Here is a 16,210-nt window from a genome sequence, read left to right as displayed (position 1 = left end):
CCTTGGCGCCATCTTCTGTCCATTAGAAAATGTTTCGGGTCTCACCGCTGACATGGACCCTGCGTGAGCATGTGCCGTTAAAGCTGATTCCCGACTAGTCCCAACTGCGCATGCTCCTGTAGAGTCCGTATCTGCAGTGAGACCCCAATTCTGATGTTTTTATGTCCTGCTTTCTTCCACTATCCTATGTCTTTCTTTTTCTTTCTTCAATCCGGGCTGGGGCTGGCTGTCCCAATTTTGTGTGGGGGTGGGCTGGGCTAATCAGTGCTGGGGGCAGACTGGGTCATTCAGGAATGGGGCAGGCTGGGTCATTCGGGAATGGGGCAGGCAGTGTAGCGAGGTTAAAGTAAAAGCTCCTAGCTTTAGGAGGGGTACCCAGCTAATCTATGTAAATGCAGCACAGCTAAGCCCAAAACTCAACAGGCCCGGGTCGATTGTCCCCCCCTGTACCACCCCGATGGCGGTGGTTGTTTCAGACCTGACTTCATGTTTGTGTCTGAGATCACTTGCAAGAAAACATTATGCAGCTTTGGATGGTGCCTGACAGCCTTGTTGTGCTATTCTGATTCTCCTGTGCAGGTGAAAACATAACATTTTTGGGGTGGTGCAAGGTGTAGGTTCAAGTGAGAGGCCTCTCAAGGGCTGGTAAGTTATTCTCCTTTAATATATTCTACCTTTCAGGGTCAGTTGATATACTAACTATAGATGATCTCTTTATCTTTGATCACTGATCACTTGTCCATTAAGTTATCAAAGACTTTTGTATTCACAAAATCTGCTAATCAAATCATATGGCAGGGTAGAGGTATGGGATCTGTTATACAGAATGCTTGGGACTTAGGGTTCTCCAAATAAGGGATCTTTCCGCAATTTACAACTTCATACCTTAAAGTAGAAGGAAAGGTCACTGGGGGGGTGCCAAATGTTAAGCACCCCCCAGCAATTGTAATTGCTTACCTTTTTCCCTGGGCTGGTGCCTCTGTTAGGAGACAACTGCACCAGAACACAATAGAATTGTTTTGTTCCAATAAGTATGAATTATAGCCTACTTTGGATCAAGTTCAAGGTTCTGTTTTATTATTACAGAGAAAAGGGAAATCACTTTAAAAAAAAAATTGAATTATTTGATTATAATGGAGTCTATGGGAGATGACCTTTTAGTAATTCTGAGCTTTATGGATTCCGGTTTCTGGATAACATATCCTATACCTGCATTCACTGCCATCCCGGTGAAGAAACATTTTTACTGCTTTTAGTGAGTTCAGTTCCTCAAGTCTAAAGTCTGAGCCATTAATGTTTTCTTTAAACCCTGTTTCTTAATATCAGATGTTGCTCCAACTAGCTTTTACTTTGCAAATATTCTGGAAATTGTAATTCAGCTACATCTGGGGGCCCAGGTTAAAAAACATCAGTAACCTATACCAAATCAGGGAAAAATCTGTTATGGATTACAGATGATTAATGAATATGGTAATTACCACTCAAAACTCATACACACAAACCTGTGTGCTCCAACTATACAGAAGTAAAATTTACAAGTCAACCTGGCTGCTCACTTCAGGTTCCATTCAATCCAACATTTGGGTGCCATATTTAACTGATCTACCTGTATTCATTTGTCTTATTATTTGTTATTTAGTGTATTTTACATTACAAATCTCATTAACATAGCTAAAAAAATGACTCATCAGACCAACAAAGATTTTAATGTAAATAAGCCAAATAAAGATGGGTGTACTTACAATTTCGCACTTTAATTGGCCAGATCATAATGGAACTTAGTGAAAAGGCAGCTACAATAGCCACTACTCCTGTGACTGTCACCATCACCCAATGGTAGAAAGGGATACAAGCCGGGCAGCAAACCTGAGTACTATGGAGAAAGTGGAGAAGACAGAAAAGATGTTAATTAAATTAAATGCTAGCTCCCTTTCCAAAACACCTATTCTGTTCAAAAGATTCCCTGTGTGCAGACTTGCCATAAATCTGCAGATTTGCGGCACACATGAAAACTTTTGAACAGAACAGATGTTGCAGGCAGGGAGCTTTGAGGGGGCAGTGGAGAAGGGTGGAAAGGGGGTCTGAGGATGAGCTAGGGCAGTTATCACCAACCAGTGGCTCGTGAGCAGCATGTCGCTTACTAACCCCTTGGATATTGCTATTAGTGCCCCCAAACCAGGTAGTTATTTTTGAATTCCTGACTTGGTGGCAAGTTTTGGTTGAATAAAGACAAGCTTTACTACCAAATAAAGCCTCCTATAAGTTGATAGTGTGCATAGAGGCTACCTAGTAGCCAATCTTAGCCCTTATTTTGCACCTACATGAACTTTTATGATGCTTGTGTTGCTCTCCAAATCTTTTTACATTTGACTGTGGCTCACGAGTAAGAAAGGTTGGGGACCCCTGGGCTAGGGTTTAGTTCTACTTCACCAGCACTATGCATCTCAAGATATGTAAGTGCTCCCCTTTCCTTCCACAACTCACACACCCTTTAACCCACTGGCAAAATGCTTACCGACAAGGATGCAGAGACTGGATAGCCACGACTGCCAGGCCATTGGCTACCTTATCTGTAAAGCTCATTGCTCCATAAACAAATGCTGCACTTCGCTGTCAAAATTAAAAGCAAAATAGTGAATTTCTTGAATATATTTCAGGAGTCAAAATCACGTATCTCATAAAATGAAACCCAATGTATTAATAAGAATCTTAATTATTAGTAAGAACTAATGGTGGGAAAATACAAGTTACAGATTTCTGTACGTGCTGTGATATGGAAGTAGGAAAAAAATTAAAGGGTCCACTTTAGGATACACACAGATGTCCATAATGAACCCTTATCATTCAATCATTTTTAAGAGAATACAATTACAAATCACTGGAATGCATTTAAAATAAAGAATTACATCAAGACTTACAAGAAAAAAAATTGAGAGTGATTTTTATTTTTGTTAGGCAACTTATTTTCAATTTAAGTAGTTGCCAAGTTTATTTCCCTTGCCCTGCATTTAAATCTTTGAATCACAAGGTTAGCGGACACGTCAACCTGTGCCTGCAATACTTCCATAAACAAAGCTGTCTCCACTTCAGTGTCTGCCCACACTGATGACCATATCTTTAAGCCAAGTGTAAGCTCTTGTAAGCTGGGCTGTCTGACACTACTATTTCATCCTTTAAACCCTTATATGTTAACTGTATAACCCTTGGGGGCTGATTTACTTACCCACGAACGGGTCGAATGGAGTCCGATTGCGTTTTTTTCGTAATGATCGGTATTTTGCGATTTTTTCGTATGTTTTGCGGTTTTTTCGGATTCTTTACGAATTTTTCGTTACCAATACGATTTTTGCGTAAAAACGCGAGTTTTCCTATCCATTACGAAAGTTGCGTAAAAAGTTGCGCATTTTTCGTAGCGTTAAAACTTACGCGAAAAGTTGCGCATTTTTCGCGTAAGTTTTAACGCTACGAAAAATGCGCAACTTTTTACGCAACTTTCGTAATGGATACGAAAAACTCGCGTTTTTACGCAAAAATCGTATTGGTAACGAAAAATTCGTACAGAATCCGAAAAAATCGCAAAACATACGAAAAAGTCGCAAAATGTTCGTTTTCAAGTCGGAACTTTTCCAATTCGGGTCGGATTCGTGGGTTAGTAAATCAGCCCCTTGATGTATGCCACTGTTGTAATTAAAAGGGATACTGTAATTTTTATTTCTATCTTGCAAAAAAACCCCAAAAAACTTGCTTTAACGGGGTGTGTCTTTGCCATCTCAGTTCAATATGCAGAGTTTTGTGCTTTAAACGAGAAGGAAAGGCAAAGTCACTTGGGGGTGCCAAATTGTTAGGCACCCCCAAGTGACTTAAATCGCCTACCTTTAACCCCGGACTGGTGCCCCTGTTCGGAGAGAACAGCACCAGCCCGGGATAACTGCAGCACTTCCTCCTTCCTGTTCGCTCGCGGGCGCATGCACACTAGAGTGGGGTCCCAGCAAAACGAAGCAGGAAGAAGGAAGCGCTCGCTCGCAGGTACCCCGGGCTGGTGCTGTTTTCTCCTAACAGGGGCACCAGCCCAGGGTACAAGGTAAGCAATTAAACATCATTTTGGCACCCCCAAGTGACTTTCCTTGTCCTTTAAGAAACAGCCAGCACAGCATCATGTAACTAAGCACTGATGTAAGGAGATGACAGCGCAGCTCTCAGTTTTTTTTTACACAGGCTGGTGCAGTTCTCTCCTAATAGCATCACCATCCTTGGGAAAAAACTTTGATCCGTTTCACTAGGGAATGCCTAACATTTTGGCACCCCCCCCCAGTGAAATAGACATAATGTCCTTTAGAGCTGAACTTCCATTTATTAAACCAGAAATTTGGTTCTTGTAGTGCAGATAGTGATACAGCTCCCCCCCAAAACCACCTCCAGTGTAGGAATGGTAAGAGCTGGGGGCGGCATTACAGGAGCAGCCTCAGGGTGGCACAGGGCCATAGGCGGATTTTCCATAAGGCTAGGGTAGGCTAAGCCTCCCCAAACCTGCTTGGCACATTAAAAAAAAAAAAAAAAAAAACCACCTTACTCCGTTTCTGCACTGTCCTGGAAATGAGTTCCTCAAGCCCGTTTTGCTGTGCTCCGATTGGATCTTTCTTTTTCTGGATTCTCCAATCAGAGCACAGCTTCCTTGACAGACAGTAAAATTGACCAATCAGAGCACAGATGCACACAGGGATCGGGAAACAGTGCAGAAATGAAGACTGAAAAGAAGAATCTGCAGCTGTAACTTTACCTAAGAACCAACTCTCAACTTTTGCTGCTTTTTTCTCAACTTTTTCATCCCCCTCCCACAGGTACTATACCCAGGCACTATACACAGGCACTATACCCAGGTACTATACCCAGGCACTATACCCAGGCACTATACACAGGTACTATACCCAGGCACTATACCCAGGCACTATACACAGGTACTATACCCAGGCACTATACCCAGGTACTATACACAGGCACTATACCCAGGTACTATACCCAGGCACTATACACAGGCACTATACCCAGGTACTATACCCAGGCACTATACACAGGTACTATACCCAGGCAGTATACCCAGGCACTATACACAGGCACTATACCCAGGCACTATACACAGGTACTATACACAGGTACTATACCCAGGCACTATACAGGGGCACTATACACAGGCACTATACCCAGGCACTATACACAGGCACTATACACAGGCACTATACACAGGCACTATACACAGGCACTATACCCAGGCACTATACCCAGGTACTATACAGTTCTAAAGAATCACTAGCTGACATTAAATTGTTTTTTGCCTGACCTGACATCTATAATAATTTATAATCTATCCCCTACCCTAACACATGGAGGGTAAGTTAACTCTTTCCCTCTGAAAAAGCTCATTGTGTGTTTGTATATTTGTTGTTGTTTTTTGCACTTACTATTTTTTTTTTTTTTTGTCATTGTTTTGTTCATTTATAGTAAGTTACAGTGGGGCCAATGCTGTGTATCAGTGCCAGTGTTATAGTGCCAGGGCCTGAATATCTGCCATCTGTACCCACTGCTTCTCACTGTATATAATGTGCTGGGTTTGTAAATAAGGACTGCGTCTCACTGTATATAATGGGGAGTCAGTACCCACTGCCTTTCTTGCTATAAAACTAACATTAACACATCTAAAGGGGTGGTTCACTTTTAAGTTAACCTTTAGTATGTTATAAAATGGCCTATTCCTAGCAACTTTGCAATTGGTCTTCCTAATTAATTTTTTTGAATAATTTGCCTCTGTTCTGCCTCTTTCCGGATTTCAAATGGGGGCCAAAAATATTGCTCTGTGAGGCTACAATTTTATTATTATTATAATTTTGTATTACTTATTTTTCCAAGTAGGCCCCTTAACTATTCATATTCCCATCTCTTGTTTAAACCACTACCTGGTTGCTAGGGTAAATAAGACCCTAGCAACCAGATAGCTGCTGAAATACCAAATGGAGAGCTGCTAAATAACTGAAAAACCATTAAAAATAAAAGTGAATTCGAATGCGAACTACCCCTTTAAGCTAACTGATCACAAACACAAATGTTTGCAGATCCCCTAACAGAAGTGCACGTATGAATACTTTTACATCCTAAGCATTTTAGGGTAAAAAAAAAAAAAGCACCCCCACCCGCACTTTTGTACAGTATCCCTGGGAGTCAGTGGGAACGGAAAGAGGTAGTTGGGAGGTTAATTTTTTACACCAGCAGCGAATCCACTAAGTGTCACATTAGCTATAGGTCAGTCTGTGTATGGGCCATCTTTAGCCTCCCCAAACAAAAAAGTCACCCTCCGCCTATGCACAGGGCATAGAACTGCCCTTGTCTCATGGCCGCATGTGTATGATTCCACTTGTTTTTACCTGCTGTGTGCTATTCTCATAGCCACCACTTATAGGTGCATTTTTACCAGCAAAGATGATGTCTTAGCTAATTTTGACCTGAATACTTAAACCTTTCAGAACTGCAAAATGGCCCATAGATGGTTTATTAGCCATGGATAAAACAAATGTTTAATCTTTCTTCTAAGATGTGCAGAAGCTGTTACAGAAGCAATAAGATGTCCTCATATCTTTCTGAACAAAGGGTATTAACAAAGTTAGATAACTTTGTTAATACCCTTAGTTCAGAAAGATATGGGGACATACAGGTATTTGGACACATGCAGGGCCATATTTATATAATAGGCACCTTAGGGCCTGTGGCTAGAGTGGCAGTTCTAAGGGCCTATAGAATTGATAAAATAAAAAAAAAAAAACTGTTGGCAGTTTCATGTAGTTGAAGCCAAGAGTATACTCTGTATGTATTTTCAGTACTGCAAAGTATTATATTTGCTTAATTTACGTTAGCGTCTATCATCTCTACAGGCATGCTAAAAAAGACCCTGATACACAAAAATATGCACCATTTAAAAAGTGCACAAAAAAAAAAAATATATATATATATATATATAAACTTCCAAGTAAATGCCAGCACTCACGTATAGATAAGTTGCTGTTGCCTGGGTGCAGGTCCAAATAATGTTGAAGGTGCTTGAGAGAGGGTCAGCACTCACAGGACTTATACAAACAAATTATTTTATTAAAGAGGAGACTAACGTTTCGGCTAGCACTCTAGCCTTTTTCAAAGTGGTGAATACAACAAACACAGTGTCTAAGAAGCACAAAGTGGCGGGAAAAAGTGGAGATGACGTCATCAAACGTCGCCAGAGACAGAATACCAGAGATAAATCAATAAAAAACTGAAAACATGCAATAAAACAAAAAACAAATAATCAGTACAAGCAAGTAATCAAAAAATCTAAGCAGCAGCTTAAACAGAAACAAAAGTATCAAAATTAACACGCTACTGTAGCTAGCTGTCAGGGATGAGCCAAGAAAGTAACAAGTTTGTATCAACACAGTTCTGTTTCACATGAGCCCCATGAGTTGAAATAGACCCATAATCAAGAAAACTTGGTCAGTAAATGGAAACTTAAATAGGGCTAAAACGGGTTGCTATGGTAACTGGTTGCCTTAGTAACACTACAATTTTTACACAACTCCCCATTGGGGCAGTAGGGGGTAAAGTATAAGTACTCAGAGGTTCATCACAGTAAGTTAATTTGATTACAAATCCATTTATGTGGGGTGTGAATATACATACAAGGGACAGGTTGCTAGGTTGCCGGTATCATAGCAACCAGACTCAAGTAGGTTAAAATGCCAGGTGGTCAATTGTGGAGGCATCTTGTCACCAATGAGTATAATAGATGGTGCAAAGAACCAACTAGGACCACACCTAGTATCCAGCATCCTTTTGGTTCTTTGCACCATCTATTATACTCATTGGTGACAAGATGCCTCCACAATTGACCACCTGACCATGACAACTCTGTGTGTAGTACCCACCTGAGTCTGAAACCCTACAATGGGTGCCCTTAACCCTCTGTCGTGGACTGCGACACTCCAACAATACCTCTCCTTTGGCTTTTCCAATCAGAGGTTCCTCTCCTCAGCCACTTACCTTTATTTTATCTCTACTTCTCTCACGGTGCGCTGCTCTACTTTGAGATAGCTTACAACATGTCACTTTCTTTCCATATCAAATCACACCTGTGTATTCTCTCCTACTTTTATAGATAGGGATGTGTTATCCCCTGCAAGAATAATGACTCCGATGTTTTATGAACTACAACAAGTGTTTTTGATGATTAACCTGGCATTTTAACCTACTTGAGTCTGGTTGCTATGATACCGGCAACCTAGCAACCTGTCCCTTGTATGTATATTCACACCCCACATAAATGGATTTGTAATCAAATTAACTTACTGTGATGAACCTCTGAGTACTTATACTTTACCCCCTACTGCCCCAATGGGGAGTGGTGTAAAAATTGTAGTGTTACTAAGGCAACCAGTTACCATAGCAACCCGTTTTAGCCCTATTTAAGTTTCCATTTACTGACCAAGTTTTCTTGATTATGGGTCTATTTCAACTCATGGGGCTCATGTGAAACAGAACTGTGTTGATACAAACTTGTTACTTTCTTGGCTCATCCCTGACAGCTAGCTACAGTAGCGTGTTAATTTTGATACTTTTGTTTCTGTTTAAGCTGCTGCTTAGATTTTTTGATTACTTGCTTGTACTGATTATTTCTTTTTTGTTTTTTGTTTTATTGCATGTTTTCAGTTTTTTATTGATTTATCTCTGGTATTCTGTCTCTGGCGACGTTTGATGACGTCATCTCCACTTTTTCCCGCCACTTTGTGCTTTTTAGACACTGTGTTTGTTGTATTCACCACTTTGAAAAAGGCTAGAGTGCTAGCCGAAACGTTAGTCTCCTCTTTAATAAAATAATTTGTTTGTATAAGTCCTGTGAGTGCTGACCCTCTCTCAAGCACTATATATATATATATATATATATATATATATATATATATATATATATATATATATATATATATATATATATATATGTGTGTGTGTGTGTTAGGTTAACTGTTTCCCTGGGATTTGCTCCAAAGAACAGTTATCAGGTATATAAAAAAATAAAGTGGCACAGCACAGGAGTAACTGACTGGGTCGTAGTTAAGGCCATATTATTTCTGGTTTTCAAGGTCACTTGCACACTCAGAATTTGATCGCTTCTAATACTTTACCAGAATTTACCTCTTTTTTAAATAATAAATACAGCCACCAGCCAACACATGGCACTACCTATTCTTGTGAGTGGCAAGAAAACTGAGGAAAGTGTTTTGACTGCAACCACAAGCAGCAGATATCAAAATCCTGTATGTCTTTTATGCCTTATTCAACAACTAAAGTTAATGTCTGGTTAATGATATGGGCTACAGCATAATCTCTAACTTGGCAGTAGGTCCTTAAATACAGAAAGTGTACTGTAATGCAGGAAGGGTAATGTATGCAACAAAACATATTTAGTTCTGCTTCTAAGGAAATTTCAAGATGGTAAATTAACAGCTAGTGTCTACACAGAGAAATGTATATGCATGCTCTCATAAAAAAAAACCTTCTTACTGAGTGTGTCCCAATAAGATCAGCAGTCATGGAAAGAGAAGTAACCAGAATAGTTGCAGAGCCAGTGCCCAGGATAACAGCAGCTCCATATACTGCAACTCCCAAACCAGGATCCAGGGCTACCCATGCAGCAAATGCGGCAATGGCAATAAGACCTAGAAAGTATGTAAGCTGGACAAAATGTAGTCTGTTAGCCAAACAATGATGCAGATCCTTGGTCTTTAATAATGTAAAATGTGTTGACACCTGGCAAGTACTCACATTTCTCCCAATCCATTTGTTGATGGGTTTCATTAGAAAGGATGAAACAAAGCCACTCACATACATAACTAAAGGAATTGTTGCTATATAGTTCTATAAAAAAAAATAATAAAATAAAAAAAAATTGTCAGCAAGCAATAAATGAAATCAAAAGATATTGTCAACTACAGGTAAAGTTAGTGACATCTTTAAAATTAGGCAAAGGACCAACAAGAATAAGAACTTAGACACTGCTATTTGCAGCTAATGGGGGAAAAAAAGTTTAGTTTCCCTAAACACACTACTTGTTTTACAGAAAACAACTTATCAATAAACAGCTGTCACCAGGGGTTACATGTTTCCTTATAAAAATATATGAATTGGATTTTTTAGTTAGTTTGTTAAACACTGTAAAACAGACCATTACATAAGGACACCTTTCTAAGGGCAATGTTACCTGGGGCTCTTTGTCACCAGTGGGAAGTCACTTAAGTCACCCAGAATATCTTTACATTTGTTGGTATTAGGATCCATACATTGGTACTGGGATCAGTGATTCAGTGAGAAAGAAAACATAAGCCAGCAAAGCACTTCCAAATACGTTAGGGGCAAGCATTTATTACTCTTATGCAATGAAGTCTGCAATGAAAATGCTCTTTCCATAGAACTATGAAGTCCCTGTTCATAGTTCATTTGTTCTGGCAAGCTCAAAATCAGTCTCTTATGAGCAATAGGAATACCTCTAAAAGAAAGCGCTTTGTTTTGGCTTCTAAAGAAGGGGTATTCCTTTGTCTAGATCAGTGCTGTCCAACTTCACAGACCCAACCCCAATTAAGGCCCTGTCTTAGGCCGATGGGCCAAGGAGCGAGTTAGTTGCCTGTGACAGATCTCTGCTACCGCAGGCGACTAACCACTCAGAGATGCCTTTCGCTTTCCAAAGTCTTGCCTGCACGAGGAAACTTTATGCAACTTCAGAAGGCCAAATCGATGAATAGGCCACCTGCAACTATTGTTGAAGGTGGAATGGCATTTCAGAGCGGTTAGTCGCCTAGATCTATTGTGGGTGACTAACTTGCTCCATGGGCCATCAGCCTTAATGTGTTAAAAAATTCCATACATTTGAATTAATAGATCTTTCTTTCTTGTTTAGTTTTAAAGCCCCTTTTTAGAATTAAGACCTTTATGTCCTAAAGCCGATGGTCTTGATTGCAGGAGTGTTGCCTCACTGGTGTATGGTTTGGTATGGTTCATTATGCTTATGCTGGTGATGGTTCATTATTGTGCATAGTTTTTGCCTTATTTCTCCAATGTACATGCCTTTTGTATAGCATATAGGGGGGGATTTATCAACCGTCAAGTTTGATTTTCTTCACGATTTTTTTAAAAGACCTGAATTTAAGTTATGGTCCAAATCTCGAATATGCAGCATTTATTAAGTCCAAAAACCCCCAAAAACTCAAAAGTAAAAATCTGCCATCGAAAAGCATGTGAGTTTCTATATAGGTCATTAGGAGTAGTCCTAGGCAAAGTCAAGCCATATTCTCAATTTATGATATTAATAAATATGCGAGCATTCGATATGCAAGTTTATTCTATTTAGAAAAACAAACCCTAAAATTGAAAAATAAGCTGTATAATCATGTACATAACATTAGAGGAAGCTGTATAATCATGTACATAACACTGGAGGAACTGTTTGTGTTTTTGGTATTGCAATTTCACCTTTACACAGGATGTACTTGCAAATTTTAAATCTGTTGCAGGGAAATGTACCCGCTTTACTTTTTTAAGGAAGAGCACTTCTAACAATCATTTTCCTCGGTCTAGGAGATTGTCTATAAGACTAGTCTAGTATCTGTATGGAGCATGGGGTTCCTGGTCTCTGGTTATTTTTCTAATAATGTTCAGTTATGGGTTGTACTGTAGGTAACTATAATAAGTGACCTGTTGTTTTCAGTCTTTTGCTTGTATTCCAACAGTGTGTCTCTGGGTATCTGAATAACCTGCAGATGGGAGCCATGATTAGCAAATCCACCACACAGACAATTGTATTTTGCCTGACAAAGGGGCCTTGGAGCTCCAAAACCTTGCAATATATTTGTATTGTTACTCAACTTAGGTATCACTGCTACAATAAGTTTGCATTTGTGTGTTTTTTAATTTATAATTTTTGCCACTGCTAACACTGTGCCACCGTTTTTGTTTTGTGAATGGCAACAATGAGTAATAAGTAATATAAAAGTATGACAAATATGTTTACTCAATTGCTGGCTTTAAACCTATTCAAAGATCAAACAAAGGCAAACCATTAGTGTGATTGCATGAGGCACTTTGTTGCACCACAGGAAATTGTGTTCCCTACAGGTTGCAAAACCCCCAAAAATGCCTTGATGATGCCTTGGGATGAATGGGAGTCACCACGAGTAACACATGAATCATGAAATAGCCTTTGTTTGCATTTTTGCACAATTATGAAATTAAAATTTTTCACCTTCAGTGATTTCCATTAACTACAACACCATTTTTACCCACTTTGTTGCCCACAAGGAATACAACAAAGCAACCTTTGTGCCATCACCCTGAAAGGCAAAAAGATAAACTTACCTTGGGAAGGTGCAGAGAATTGGTCAAATATACAGCAATAAATGTCTGAGAGAGATTTACTATAAGTCTTGTACACATATATAGAACAGCCACCTGAAAATAACAAGAGTAAACTTTAGTTTATACTTAAATATATCTCATAAGACTGTAAAATTTCACGCTGAAAACAGAAAGCCAACATGTTTCATGGCACTCATAATTCTAGTAGATTAGAACTCTTCTTTTGATGGCTTACTCAAAAACATGTTCATGCTCTAACACATTAGCACCATTGTTTGATCCCTAGAGTAATGCTACATGCCAATGCCAAGGAATGCTACATGCCAACAAGGAAGAAGGGAGTGCTACAGATACCCCGGGCTGGTGCGGTTCTCTCTTAACAGGGGCACCAGCCCGGGGTACAAGGTAAGCGATTAAAGTCACTTGGGGGTGCCTAACATTTTGGCACCCCCAAGTGACTTAGGCTTTCCTTCTCCTTTAAAGATGTTAAAAAGAAAAATCTATACCATACCTGATAAAAAGATGGTTCCATTAGCCAGCGCTTCCAAACCATTAAAGGCACTGGTGGTTCAGAAAGCCTTGGCTCTTCAGAATGAGGACTATCTGGGTCGTCAGTCTCCAGAAGACGATGAAAAGTTTGTGGCTTTTCTTTTGTTCCAATATGGAACAACAGTGAGAATAAACTTCCCACCCCAACCATGATTAGGGCCAAGGCCTGCAAGTAACAAACATGAAGTTACAAAACTATAACTTGGGTTTTAGTAGAATCTCATAACTAAATTGTAACCCAGTACTTGGCAAGCTGCAGGGCGCTTAAAAAAAAAAAAAAAAAAGTGAAATAATATACAGGTATAGGACCCGTTATCCAGAACGCTCGGGACCAAGAGTATTCCGGATAAGGGGTCTTTCCGTAATTTGGATCTCCATAACTCTCTCTACTAAAAAAAAAATCCAACAGGATTAGTTTGCATCCAATAAGGATTATTTATGTCTTAGTTGGGATCAATTACAAGGTACTGTCTTATTAATACAGAGAAAAAGGCAATCAGTTTTAAAATTCGAAATTATTTGATTAAAATTGAGTCTATGGGAGACGGGCTTTCTGTAATTCAGAGCTTTCTGGATAACAGGTTTCCAGATAAGGGATCCCATACCTTTATGTTGTATTTGTTGCTGGGTCTTCAATCTCCAGAAGATGATGAAAAGTTTGTGGCTTCTCTTTTGTTCCTCCTTCCTACTTCGTTCTGCCGCAAAGTCTCCGGACAATCGCACGCGCAGTAGAGCGAAAAGCCGACTTTATAGTTTAAGTTCGGCTTTTTCACTCTACTGCGCATGCGCGCGAAGCCGGAAGGAGGAAGCGCTGCAGCTACCCCAGGCTGGTGCTGTTCTCTCTTAACAGGGGCACCAGCCCGGGGTAAAAGGTAGGCGATTTAAGTCACTTGGGGGTGCCTAACACTTTGGCACCCCCAAGTGACTTAGCCTTTCCTTCTCCTTTAAGGACCAGCACTCTCTTGTATTAGAATTAAAGAGAAGGAAAGGCTAAATTACTAGCCAAGTGTTAGGCAACTCCCAGTGATTGTAATTGCCTACCTGAAACCTCAGGCCAGTGTTCCTGTTAGAAGAAAACTGCACAGGCCTAGGGTAACTGCAGACGAGCAATCTTCTTTCTTCCTTCTCCTTTTGCAGCAATCCAGAGGCCCTCACATGCACAGCTGAGCACAGTTGTTAAAGTTCGGCTTTTCACTCTACTGCACAAGGGCGAAGATTGAAGGAGGAAGAGGAACACTCACTCGCATAAACCCCGCCAGTGCAGTTTTTTCCTAACAAGAGCACATTGTGGTACCCCCAGTGATTCAAACTTTCCTTCTCCTTTAACTCTTTTACTGCCAAGCACGTATGGCATACGTGATGGCAGTAAAAGGGCTTAAACGCCAACGACGTGTCTCATACGTCGTTGGCGTTTAAGCGCTGCCCTCTGCAGCGGCGGCATGTGCCGCCGCTGCAGAGGGCTTCTAACAATGACAGCCCCCCTGGGCAATGTGCCAGGGGGGCTGTCATCAGGGTCCTGCGAGCCGATCGCTCGCAGGACCCTCCAGGAAGCAGCAGATGCGATCGCATCGCATCTGCTGCTTCCTGCTTCCTCCCTCTCCCCCAGCGCCGGCCCAAATGAGGAAGGAGGCGATCGGTCTTCAGGAACAGGTAAGGACTTTTTTTTTTTATTGCATTTACACACTTTTACACACTTATACACACATTTACATACATTTATACACACTTACATACATTTACACACACTTACAGCACACATTTTAGCATTTTTTTTTTTTTTTTTTTTCATTTTTCACACTTTTATACACTTATTTACACTCATATACACACTTACACACTATCACACAACTTTTACACATGTACACACATGTATACACAAACACTTTGGTTTTTTTTTGTTTTGCTTTTTTTTTTTTTTTTTTTTCATTTTACCACTTTGTTTTTATTTTCTTTTACCTAAAAACTGTTTATTTTGACAGCGTAACTATTGGATCAGATATTCTGGCCACTAATTACACTGTCATGTAACTTATTTTGTTGTTTCACTGATTTGCACAATTTTTGTGGTTTTATCACATTTTATCCCTATATAAGTATTCCTGATCTGTTTTTAGCGTAGCTTTGCCAGGTGTAACTTTGGTGTACAAAAATAACTTTACCTATTTTGAATTCATCAGAATGTGTACTTTCCAAAAATATATGGTTTTCTGGGGGTCACTGTATAGTTAGGGGGGGTTACTGCACATAATACACTGACAGGGGGCTCTGTGTGCAAAAGCTGAGCTGGCAGGCGAGAAATCCTTATGCGCTATTTTCATTTAGGGTTCAGTACATACTGCAGACTTTGGTATATCTATGCATATTGGGCATCAAACTGTTCAGTAGGCCTCTGGTGTTCCTATTTGGGGTGACTTGCCTTTGTACGCAAGAAATTGTGTGAGATAAATGCGACAAATTGCAACATTTTTAGGCGATTTTCTGAAATGTCATAAAAACCAATAACTTTAGGAAAGCTTTGCGGCTTGGTACTTTGGTGTAGAAAGGACTCTTTACCCTTGTTGGATTTGTCAGAATGTGTACTTTCCAAAAATATATGGTTTTGTGGGGGTCTCTGTATAGTTAGGGGAAGTTTTGGCACATAATACACTGACAGGGGGCTCTGTGTGCAAAAGCTGAGCTGGCAGGCGAGAAATCCTTATGCGCTATTTTCATTTAGGGTTCAGTACATACTGCAGACTTTGGTATATCTATGCATATTGGGCATCAAACTGTTCAGTAGGCCTCTGGTGTTCCTATTTGGGGTGACTTGCCTTTGTACGCAAGAAATTGTGTGAGATAAATGCGACAAATTGCAACATTTTTAGGCGATTTTCTGAAATGTCATAAAAACCAATAACTTTAGGAAAGCTCTGCAGATTGGTACTTTGGTGTAGAAAGGACTCTTTACCCTTGTTGGATTTGTCAGAATGTGTACTTTCCAAAAATATATGGTTTTGTGGGGGATCTGTATAGTTAGGGGAAGTTTTGGCACATAATACACTGACAGGGGGCTCTGTGTGCAAAAGCTGAGCTGGCAGGCGAGAAATCCTTATGCGCTATTTTCATTTAGGGTTCAGTACATACCGCAGACTTTGGTATATCTATGCATATTGGGCATCAAACTGTTCAGTAGGCCTCTGGTGTTCCTATTTGGGGTGACTTGCCTTTGTACGCAAGAAATTGTGTGAGATAAATGCGACAAATTGCA

At 40.1% G+C, this 16,210-nt stretch overlaps 1 protein-coding gene across 3 annotated transcripts in view; it reads right to left on the bottom strand.

Annotated features, from left to right (window-relative positions):
• The window catches only part of mfsd12 (major facilitator superfamily domain containing 12), a 48,152-nt gene that overhangs the window by 10,894 nt on the left and 21,048 nt on the right, over positions 1–16,210 (bottom strand). For all 3 annotated transcript variants that reach the window (XM_031899312.1, XM_031899308.1, NM_001011396.1), the window contains exons 4-9: positions 12,926–13,129; positions 12,415–12,507; positions 9,832–9,924; positions 9,571–9,741; positions 2,516–2,610; positions 1,743–1,873 (exon numbers count right to left, since the gene is read on the bottom strand). In XM_031899312.1, coding sequence (XP_031755172.1) covers positions 1,743–1,873; positions 2,516–2,610; positions 9,571–9,741; positions 9,832–9,924; positions 12,415–12,507; positions 12,926–13,129 — 787 coding nt within the window. The remainder of the gene's footprint in view (positions 1–1,742; positions 1,874–2,515; positions 2,611–9,570; positions 9,742–9,831; positions 9,925–12,414; positions 12,508–12,925; positions 13,130–16,210) is intronic.

Source organism: Xenopus tropicalis, chromosome 1 (assembly GCF_000004195.4).
Source record: "Xenopus tropicalis strain Nigerian chromosome 1, UCB_Xtro_10.0, whole genome shotgun sequence".
NCBI lineage: Eukaryota > Metazoa > Chordata > Amphibia > Anura > Pipidae > Xenopus > Xenopus tropicalis.
The sequence above is the reverse complement of the archived record's forward strand: the minus strand, read 5'-3'. Positions and strand labels throughout refer to the sequence as shown.